Source organism: Neofelis nebulosa, chromosome 11 (assembly GCF_028018385.1).
Source record: "Neofelis nebulosa isolate mNeoNeb1 chromosome 11, mNeoNeb1.pri, whole genome shotgun sequence".
Classification (NCBI taxonomy): Eukaryota; Metazoa; Chordata; class Mammalia; order Carnivora; family Felidae; genus Neofelis; species Neofelis nebulosa.
Genome location: NC_080792.1, coordinates 60,724,200 through 60,735,778, shown reverse-complemented (window position 1 = coordinate 60,735,778; position 11,579 = coordinate 60,724,200). Strand labels below are relative to the sequence as shown.

Sequence of the window (11,579 nt, the reverse complement as noted above, 5' to 3'; positions counted from 1 at the left end):
TTTGTCGCTTGTCACATGAGCTCAGCGCCTGCAGGCAGAATGTGGATGAGTTTTCCTTACCTCACCTCTAGTGAAATGAATGGCTGCCTCCTGAGGGATTGTGCCCCCCAGGATAAATCTCACAGCCAGGCTGGGGAGTGGGGGTAACCCCCATATTGTGTGTGCAGCCCAGCTTCAGGGGCTGACCCTGGAAGGCAAAAAGGTCACGGAGAAGCAACATTTAAGCCAGGATTACACGCGCATATCTGAAGCCCTCTTGATTCCGGACAGCAAAGCTGGCTCCTGGTGCCTTGCTTAGGAGCAGTGCTTGGTGGGTCCCTAACAAAGCTGATGGAAGTGATCCCATCCCTACCAAACGCACTGCTTTTGTAGGAGAGAGCAGGTCCCTCACGTGACGCACACTTCTGCCACCACCCCCAGTTCCTGGTGTTCAGCACAGCCCCTGCTGAGGACCCGCGTGGAGTCCTGGCGGCCGAGAGAGAGGGCTCTTCTGACCGTACAGATCTTATTGCAGGGCTTGAACCACACTGCCTTCTGACAACATGTGTCATGAATGAAGTGAGAAACTTTTTTCCACCCGCCAAGAGCAGGTGGTTGATAGGCACAGCTTTGGAATATTCAGGAATTTGCAGTAAAATGTCTTTCTCCCACATGATCCCTTGAGAGCAGAGGCTTTGTTCAGCGGTATTTGATCCATCGGTCCATAGGTTCATCACCAGCCAAAACCAACACAGTTTTAAGGAGAAAGTCCCTCGGGTCCATTGGTCCCTCGTGACACCACCATGGGGACGTGTTGGGTGCTCATTAGAGCTTCACATCACTACTTAATTTCGTAGAGTGACCTGAGCGAACTGAGCAGAATCAGGACTCAGTCGGGTCCCGCGGCAAGAGCGCGCACCCCTCCTCCCCGACCCAGACCCCGCCGGCTTCTCGGGGCCAGAAGCCTGAGCCCGGTGTGACCCCTCTGTTGCAGAGATACCCGCAGCCCCGGGGGCAGAAGAAGAAAGTGGTTAAGTATGGCATGGGAGGCATGATCATCGTTCTGCTCATCTGCATTGTCTGGTTTCCCCTTCTCTTCATGTCCTTGATCAAATCTGTGGCGGGGGTCATCAACCAGCCCCTGGACGTCTCGGTCACAATCACCCTGGGAGGGTACCAGGTAACCGCTGTGCATCTCCCCCAGGGCTCACTCACCTGCCGGCGCCTTTCCCAATAAACAGCCACAGGATGTGGAGTTAGCTTTGGTGCTCCACATTCCTCCCTACATTTCGGCTGGTCAGCAAATACGTGATGTATGAGATAAGTAAAGCACTGAAGACAGTGAAAGAATCGTTTTGTTCTGGTTGGGTAATCACTTCAAAAAGAGATCTCTGAGGCCAGCTGCCCTCGGGTGCCCGGGGGGGGGGGGGGGGGGAGGGGGGGGTGATAACGCGGCGGAAATATTGTTCTTTTAACCCAGGACGCAGAGACGGGCCTTGGAGGGCTAACGGCACCTTGTTTCTTTGTTTTCCAGCCTATTTTCACAATGAGTGCACAGCAAAGCCAGTTGAAAGTTATGGATCAGCCCAAGTTTAATAAATTTATGAAAGCTTTTTCTAGGGACACTGTAAGTACATGCATGTAGTAGAGCTCTGTGAAGACCTTTCTAGACGAAAGGTGAGCTTACTGCTTGTCATTTTGTTCACTCCTCTTTTGTAGCCTGTGGTGGTGGGAGGGACTTGTCAGGGGTTACCAGGGGTTCGCAGCGCATTTCTGGCCACTGGCCCCTTCGATACTCTGAGCCATTATGTCCGTATCATTGGATATGTGTTAATAAACGTAATTGTAATTCGGGACATTTTAATGTAAGCTTAACAGATGTAGGTCCTCTTTCATATTTTTAATTTTTTTTTTAATTGTAGTAGATACTGACCCCTTTGATGGGTAGGTCTAATCTGAGAATCTATACTAAGGGAGTCATTCAAAATGTTGGAAAAGCTTTATGCAGGCCCTTGCTTGTGCTGGCATTCTCTGCATTAGTAAAAGCTGGAAGCCACTGAGGGCTTCATAACTAGGGACCGGTTAAATAAGTTATAGCAAATGTATCAAGTGAATTTGATAGGCACTGGCTTCCCTAGGGCGGTCGGCGTGGGAGAAGGGGACCACCGCTTTGCATTTTATTTACGTGCTATGTCGTCTGAATATTTTCCGAGCAGCGTCTTTCATAATACAAAATAGTCATTGCAGAGACTCTGCATGGCGTGAACATTTCTCAAGATAAAACCTAAGTGAAAAAGGACACACATTCCTATTTTTTAAATTAAAACAAATGAAATCTACATGTCCTACCATATATCACAGCGGTGATGCCCTGGTGGTAAAGTTGTGGCTGATGTATTCTCTTCCCTACATTACAAACTTTTAATCACATGATAAATCGAGCTTTCAGAATTAAAATTTGCCTTACAAATAATACTTTGTATTTAAAGAAAATGATTAGGCACACAGATGCTTATCTCCTTTATAAAATTATCAGCCTCTAATGCACACTGCCAAAACTAATCTTGAGGGATGTGCAGCTGTGAGACAGGACCAGGATATTGTGGGTGGATTAAATTTGACTGGGTGGTGAGAGGGAACACCCCAATAGTTGATACATTTCCTTCTTAATGGGGAGGAAAATGACACCAAGTCATTTGTCTTTTCTTTATTGATGAGTTGGGATGATCCCATAGCTGTATTGGCGCGGCAACATCACCAAGATTGCTCCACGGCACTCGGGCTGCCCATCCCTGTGGGGAGGGGAACAGAATAGTGCGATAGAGCATGAAGACCGTGCACTGTAAAAATTGCCCTTCCTTACTAAGAATTCCCCTTCATGTAGCCAGTTACAAAGAAGAGTAATCACTGTTTTTGTACATCACCACAGGGGGCACATGGGTGGCTCAGTCGGTTGGGCCTCTGACTTCGGCTCAGGTTATGTGATCTCAAAGTTGGTGGGTTCGAGCCCCACGTCGGGCTCTGTGCTGACAGCTCGGAGGCTGGAGCCTGCTTCAGATTCTGTCTCCCTCTCTCTCTGCCCCTCCCCTGCTCACGCTGTGTCTCTCTCTCAAAAATAAACAAACATTTTTTTTTTTAATTTTATTTGTACATCACCATATATATGATCTATTTATGCATGTGTATTTGTGCACATACAGGGTGCTATGCAATTTCTGGAAAATTATGAAAAAGAAGACATAACTGTAGCAGAACTGGAAGGAAACTCAAATTCTTTGTGGACCATCAGCCCTCCCAGTAAGCAGAAAATGATAAGCGAACTCATGGACCCCAATAGTAGCTTCTCTGTTGTTTTTTCATGGAGTATTCAGAGGTAGTTACTGTATTTCCATGCATAATTTCCCCTTTCCCCCCAATCTAAACTCGGGGTGGGGGTGGGTGGATAGAAGTAAAGAAAAAGTTGATGGATGTGGTTTATAGCTGACATTACACTTTGGGAACATTCATTCGATGCTACAGCTAACATCTGTGTTTACTAAATAACAGTTTGCCTAGGAATCTCTGACAAAAATAAGAACTTCTTAGTTTTCCTTTTTTCTACTCCAGTTTTTAAAGAGAGGCTGGCAGTGAGTTTTGTGAATGAGAGAGAGAGAGAGAGGTAAAGCAAAAAGAAAAAGTGTCATGACTTATAAAATGAAATGGTCTGGATGATTGTAAGATTTCCCTGATCTAAGATTTGGTCTGAGCAATAAAGAATTGGCAGTCTCGGGAACCCGAATTCTCACTCGAATCCCTCCAACGTAGGGAGGTCCTGTCAGATCTTTTCTCTAAGCAGGAGATGTGAGAGCAGCCTGGGAGTCCCAAGATGGGGAGAGCTGAGAGAGATTCCTTCTCACCTAACCTGAGCCCATGGCCAGCACGTGGCCACTACTGCACTTGTTGATCTGTGTTAAGTTTGTATTTAAATTCAGTTAGTTAACACGCAGGGTAATATTACTTTCAGCTGTACAGCATAGGGATTCTTCACTTCCATCCAACACCCGGTGCACCTCACAAGTGCCCTCCTTAATCCCCATCACCTATTTCACCCATCCCCCCACCCACCTCCCCTCTGGTAACCGTCGGTTTGTTCCCTGTGGTTAAGAGTCCCTTTACTGGTTTGCCTCTCTCTTTTTTTCCCCTTTGCTCCCTTGTTTTGTTTCTTAAATCCTGCACATGAGCGAAATCATATGGCATTTTTCTTTCTCTGACAGACTTATTTTGCTTAACATAATACTCTCTAGCTCCATCCATGTCTGTGCAAATGACAAGATTTCATTCCTTTTTACCACTGAGTAATATTCCATACACACACACACCCCCCACATCTTCCTTATCCATTCATGAGCGTGTCTTATGAAAAGTTCTTGCATTCAGAAGCCCAATGTGCTAGTGAAGCAATCGGGGAACCTCAACACAATACACTAGTTGGTTGGCTTAGTGTTTGTTTGTTTGTATTTGTCATAGTCTTGTGATTCAGGATTCTATGCCAGCAGTCAAGTGATAGGTTCATTGGGTTCATAGTTCCTGGCTTCTAGGATAAAATTAAGAAAGAATTATGATAGGTACAGAAGAAGGCTTCTCTAATCTAAAGTGAATTTACAAAGAAACAGTAAAGAAATATCTGAAAGGGGGCTGTTCAAAATTGAAAGAACTCTTTCTTTCATCTTATTTTCTCCTTTAGAACATCCCAAATTCCTCACATGAAATTCTGTACTGCCAAAATTCACTTTCTAGCCTTTTCGTTGAAGAGCTACCAAAATAATAATAATAAATAATAACAACATTAAAGATCAACTCTTGATGGAACATTCTTTTAAAAGCATGGATTCTATTAGTCACCATGGAGACTAACCTCACTAGATTAATATAAAAAAGTGTTTCAGAAACTCATTATCAGAGCATCAAGACGGTTTCTCTTCTAGTCAACAGACTCTGCCCTCTCACCTGCCATCTGTTTTAAAGGTGTTTGTGGCCTCCCCGGGCTTTACTAACTTGGTTGTCTAAGAAGCTGGACGTAAAGGTGAGGTGGACAGAAAAGGTTGGGGGTGACAGTTGTGGATCCAAAGAAGACTTGGTGAGATTAATAAAATGAAGAGTCAAGTGAATTTTTGAACGTCTCTTCTAGACTTCCAAGTAATCACTGACATTGAGCCTTTTTATTTCTCTTCACAGAAACATGAGTTTGGGTGCAAAGGCAGAAATTGCAACCGATAAGCTTTCTTTTCCTCTTAAAAATACCACACGAGAGCATATAGCTAAAATGATAGCCGGCAACAACACGGAAAGTTCAAGAACACCGGTGTAAGTGATTGCTCCTGTTAATTAGCTTTAATTGATGGATATATCTGGTACAAAATCTGCATCTGCAAACTCACGTATACCAGAAATGCAACTTTCTTCAGTAACTCAAGTGAATCTCTACTTGGAGGCCTCATTGTGTTACGTTAAGGCAGCTCTGTTTTCCTCCCCCGGTACTCTGTCCACCTAGCCCTGGGAGTACTGACCTTGTTCCTGGGTAGCAAACTTTGCTCTTATCTGACCATAATCACCAAAAGCCAGATTAAGCCCCTGGGATACCCCTCTTCTACTATTGCTCCTGGCCTGGGGTCATTGAATGGATGGGAGATGAGGGGAAGATAAGGGGTAAAAGGAAATTTGGGGGGGGGGATCTACATCTTAATATATTCTCCTGCCATGTAAGTACTCCACTTCAAACAGATATAAGCTGTGATGTCTAGATTCTAAGCAGGAGGGGGAAAAAAAGTGCTATTGGTACAAAACCACTAAATGAAGTATTCCAGACGTCCACCAGCCAATGCCTAGTTCTGACCTCCAGTCTGCCTTGGCCCCACTTTAATGCAGTGAATATAAGCCGACATGATGCAGTCCTCAGACGTGCTCCCTACGACAGACAGCCTTTGTTAATCACTAAAGTTGAAGGAACCTCAAAGACTGTCAGTTCCTCCCCCATTATTTCATGAGAGAACAGGCAGGCCTAGAAAGACACAGCGACCTGCTCAGGTCACTTAGCTTGTCCTTGGCAGAGGGAGGGTTAGGTCCAGGCCACTAGTTCTCCCCTCAAGCCTCAGTCTTGTCCTAGATAGATTCATGCTCTCCACTTGATTATAGATATATCTAGAGAGAGAGAGAGTACAGACCTAGATCCTAGCAAGAAAACAGTCCCTTGCTTCAGAAACAGTCACAGACATGGAAAATCTCTGTAGCAGTTTTCAAGTCATAAACTGCTCATGTACAGAGTTTACTTGAGTATTCGAATAGAAACAGGTAAAATTTTTTTGGCTTCAGAGAGTTCTAGTTATAATGGAACCCATAAATTGCGATGACATCACATTGTATACATATACAAAGATTCACCATTATCGTTTGATATGAGGTCAAAGTAGCAACAAAAAAATCAATTTTATGTGGGTAAAACAACTAAAACTTAATTACACTTCCCCTCCTTTTTTTTTTTTTTTTTAACATACAGGACTATAGAAAAGATCTACCCATATTACGTGAAAGCACCTAGTGATTCGAATTCAAAACCTATAAAGCAACTTTTGTCTGGTAAGGCTGAGAAGGAATTATTTAAGAACTTTTTTTTAACCTTCTTTTATTCAACTTCTACAGTTTGCATTTTCAACCTTTCTCGAGCTTCTTTCCAGTTTTCTGTCTCTGTGAGACAGAGCTTATAGGAAGCATGAGACTCTCAGCTGCGTTCCACAGCCAGAAGGAATCAGTCAGTCACCAGAAGCCATATTCTTCATTGTTTTCATTGATATAGAACTTGATGGGCTTAAATCCACATTTAGTGCCTTAGTCTGTTTACTTGTTTCTATTAACATCCATATCTTGGGCAGAAAATGGCCTCATGCAGTATTAAATATGAAGGCCCCACGATAAGAGCAATAAAAAGGTAGCAGGAAATGTGCGTGATTCAGCCCAAGGGTCGTTAAGTATCAACAGTAGTCCCTAGGGACTGTATTTACCCCAAATAACAGAGATGGTAGTAAGATGATGCTTTGGAATTCTTAAGCATTAATTATGAAGCATTGTTTGACTTCATCAGTTGCCTGGACAAGAACAGATGGGTATGGATGGTAAAAGAAGAAGGACAGTGCAGTATATATCCAAGTCACATTCATTCCTTTGCCAGCATGGGTTGCTCATTGTCACCAGGCAGTATGCCAGGCACTGGAGACGAGGTTCTACATGGTTCATGTTTAGCTGGAAAGATGGAGATTGCGTAGGTAAACAGGTAGACGCCCCCATGGAGATCTCAAGAAGTAGAGGCAGCATAGAGGTTCCGAAGACAAGTGGGGGCGGGCCCCCACATCTCTATGCATTTCTTCCTCACGAGGTTCAGCCTGTGAAGGCCCCCTTCCCCACACCACAGGTCTTGGTGTTCTCAGGTCCTGCCAATGCAACAACTTCTCTGATTAGCTTTACTGAGTTCTCTCTGATCTTTACCATAAGGCCTATTTAGCGTACGTTGGTGGTTATCACCAGTTTACAAAGGGGGAACCAAGGCCCAGTGTGTGAATTACTCAGCAAAGGTTATACAACCAGTACGTGGACAAACTAGATCCAAACATGGGCCAGATGTCCCCCTTCAGAACGCTCTAGACTTCAGAACCAAGGTTCTTTTTCTTCCTGAGCATTCTCAGTGGCTCACATTCTTCTTGAGGAGGGGTTTCTTTATCTTTGTGAGTCTCCTGCCTCATGCTCCATCCATCCATCCATCCATCCATCCATCCATCCAATAGACTTACATTGCCACACACTGTCCTAGATTCCCTTGATCTAGGAATTTAGCAGGAAATAATGCAGCCACGGGCCCCACCCTCACAGAGTTTATAGTCCACCACCATGATTCTCAGTGGAGGCCGTATTATCATTGGCAGTGGTGGTATTTTCTTAGAAAGGCCTACACAGAGAACTCCAAGCTTTCTGTTGGCCCTTTTACTGTTTTATATTCACCCTAAGCTCCAACACAAGCAATCATTAACCACACATCATGGGTTTTCAGAACTTTCCTGAGCTTCATGCCATCAATCCTTCCTGAAATAACCTCCTCTCCCTCTCCATCTCCACTTTACTGATGTTCTCAGCAAAATTCAACTCAGAAGTCGTCTCATCTGGGAAGCCCTCATGGATCCTACCAACCAGAATTGTTCTCTCCTTGTCAACACAGGTCTAATAGTGGTTGCCACGTGCCCATAAGTTGTGCTCATGTACATGGCCTGTTCCCATTGAGATATGGAATTGTGCTGTATTCAACTCTGTAACCCCTGATCACCTAACAGAGGGCCTTCCTCCCAGAAGACACTCAATAAATGCTAGTAATATGATTGGATTAGTCAAGTCAATAAAAAGTCAGTGATTTGGGTTTTTAAATGTCTAACTAGTTGCTTAGAATTATTAGCAAAGAAATATACTCACGTATATTAAGCACGTGTGATACTCACGTATATACTCACGTATATATCACGTGGGTCTTCGCTCTCTCCCTGTGATATGGCTGCCATGCTCACTTAGCAACAGTGAGCGTCCTCTTTAGTGACAAGGAGAAACCTTATGCACACCTGCGGCCCACTTTTCTTTCTCCACTCACACCGTTAACATGTGCCCTACTCATCTTGGCATCACACGCTACGGATAGTGGTAATCAGGTTCTGCCATCTGACAATTGTTTGCGTGCATTGAATCTTAATATGCTTATGCTAACTTGGTTTCATTTTTCTCGTCTTGCAGAAAATAACTTCATGAATATCACCATCATTTTGTCCAGAGACAATACAACTAAATCTAACAGTGAGTGGTGGGTTCTCAACCTGACTGGAAACAGAATATACAATCAGCACGCTCAGGCCTTGGAACTGGTGGTCTTCAATGACAAAGTCAGCCCGCCCAGTCTGAGGTTCCTGGCTGGCTATGGGTAAGGACGCATTTCAGTTAGCAGTCACAAGAGCCTACTTCTGTGTCATATAAAGTTGATGGGAAGCTTTGTACCTTCCTAAAATTCTTGAACTTAACAGCTGCAGTGTTAAAATTCATAGATCATTGGCCCTTCAAGAACCAGAGTCCCAAAGAAGTCAAAATTCCTGGGGTGAATAACACCATTAAGGACAGAACTAGAAGTCATATTTCTGGTTTCTTGACTCCACGTCTTCCTGTTACGTTTGATGTAATTCGATGTTTAAACTTAGAAATTGGTGCAGGGTTATCTCTTTTCCGTATAGATTGCCTTCTGACCTGAGCAGATGCTCAGTCAAGCATCGCAATTTTGGACATGGTCCAATGTCCAAAATGGTCTGATGCTATCATTTCACCGTGTTCTGATGCTTACATTCTAAGACACATGCATCCCCTACAAGACATGAAAGTCTGTTAAGAAGTCAATGTCTATGCAGAATTATAGTATTAACATAAATAGCTGGTGCAGAAAAGTATATATAGTACAATTGCATTTCTATCAAGTATATTATGTGGTTTCTTTATATAATATTTGCAGTAAAACCCCCTGAAGTTCATGCATGAGACTACTAGCATTGGTTGTTTCCAGAATTGAGATTTTTTTGACACTTTTATTTTTCAAGTCTTACAGCACTGTAATGTATAAAGTGTGTTTACACAAGGAATATGAATTACCTTTTTTAAAAAAAATTTTTTTTAATGTTTATTGTTTTTGAGAGAGAGAGAGAGAGAGAGCCAGAGAGCAAGCAGGGAAGGGGCAGAGAGAGAGAGATGGAAACACAGAATCGAAAGCAGGCTCCAGGCTCTGAGCTGTCAGCACAGAGCCCTATGCAGGGCTTGAACTCATAGACCGCAAGATCATGACCTGAGCTGAAGTTGGCTGCTTACCCAACTGAGCCACCCAGGTGCCCCTGAATTACCTTTTTAATAAACAGAGTAAATGTTTTCACCAAAGGGAAAAACTCTAGAGAAATTTTGTTATTTTTTTCTTTTAGATGTGTTCTATTAACTGTGTTTAACTGGTAGATACAATTTCTAGCTACCTTTTTTTTTCCCCCCAGTATCATGGGATTGTATGCTTCGGTTGTCCTTGTGATTGGGAAATTTGTCCGTGAATTCTTCAGTGGGATTTCTCACTCCATCATGTTTGAAGAGCTTCCAAATGTGGACCGAATTCTGAAGTTGTGCACAGATATTTTTTTAGTTCGAGAGACAGGGGAGCTGGAACTCGAGGAAGATCTCTATGCCAAATTAATATTCCTGTACCGCTCACCAGAAACCATGATCAAATGGACTAGAGAAAAAACAAATTGATGCTTTAAGACACAGACTGCAGATCAAATTAACATTTGAATTTAAAAAAAAGCACAATATCCTCATAAGAGCTAAGCATTTCTAGTTGGATGGAAGTGGTTTCTCTTCTGACAGGTGGTCAAAAGGAGCTGACTTCCTTCTGCAGTCTAAGCTACCTTGTAAATGAAGGCACTGTTGAAAATGTTATTTGTAATTCCATTTCTCCAAAATCAGGGCTATTTGTTTTATGATATAGTCAACAGTGTCTTGCATTCTGATTGACGATGCAAAGGAATCATTTATGGGTCTCCTCCCTCAGAGAAACAGGAGAGAAGAAGGGAAAAGGAAAGTTGCCCATGGTTTTCTGTGCGGAGCCCGCACACTTCCTGAAGAGAGGCTCTAGTTCAGTAGGTCGCACCCTGTTGCCAACGGGGAAGCTGCTGTGGGGAGAACAGATGGGCCTCAGCACGCCCCGAAAATACGCAATAGCAATAGGAGGCTGAAACTCCTGAAGAGATTTCTGGGGCGGGGTGGGGGTGGGGGTGGGGGGGGGAACAAGAGAGGGAGCCAAAGACCCATGAAGATACCAGTGGACGAACGAGCCTCATTCTAAGCAAAAAGTTAACATTAGTGACACTCTTACTGCCTTATCTTAACTGAAGACTAGTAAAAAAAAAAAAAAAAAAAAAAATCTTTCCATTAAACACCAGTGACTTCTCAGGAAAAAAGAAAAAAAAAAGCAGCAAAACAAACATGGGGACACCGGTTTTGTCGAGGCCCAGCAAATGACTCGCTTCCGTGGTGGCTGTTACGCTTCAGAGTTCTGCTCCTCCTCAGACACAGGCTCCAAGTAGAAGCATGAAAATGGCACCCAGCTGGGTGTGGAAATCTCTGACTCTGTAACTCTTTCCCAACTGAGGTCATGAACGCCCTTCTACCTTTCTCCCCATCCCTCAACACGCTTTTTCCAATTTCGATGATTTAAGGCAATGGTTTTTTCCAGTATGTGACATTTTCCTTCCTGTTTTTCAGGTATATCGAAGAGTTTACATATTCCAATTCACATTTTTACATCTGAGATGGGTTTTTTAAGTTCATAGTTATGGAAGAAATATGTATATTGAGCTTGGGGAAATAAAAAAAACGGCCTTTTCTTAAATTATTATTATTGGTAATACAACCTCTTCATTAAATAACAATGTAGCATGAAAATTTATGATTCAAATGTAGTTTTCATTCTGTATTAAAATACAGTTTCTGAGGAGTCATTAAATGGACTAGAACAT

General features: G+C 43.2%; 1 protein-coding gene across 1 annotated transcript; it reads left to right on the top strand.

Annotated features, from left to right (window-relative positions):
* Nucleotides 1–1,017: 1,017 nt before the first annotated feature.
* On the top strand, nucleotides 1,018–10,818 carry LOC131490409 (piezo-type mechanosensitive ion channel component 2-like). Its single transcript, XM_058692718.1, has 7 exons — nucleotides 1,018–1,159; nucleotides 1,514–1,606; nucleotides 3,180–3,352; nucleotides 5,194–5,322; nucleotides 6,512–6,591; nucleotides 8,779–8,962; nucleotides 10,062–10,818. The coding sequence occupies exons 1-7, from the start codon at nucleotides 1,022–1,024 to the stop codon at nucleotides 10,312–10,314; spliced, it is 1,050 nt and encodes a 349-aa protein (XP_058548701.1). The 5' UTR covers nucleotides 1,018–1,021; the 3' UTR covers nucleotides 10,315–10,818.
* Nucleotides 10,819–11,579: the final 761 nt, after the last annotated feature.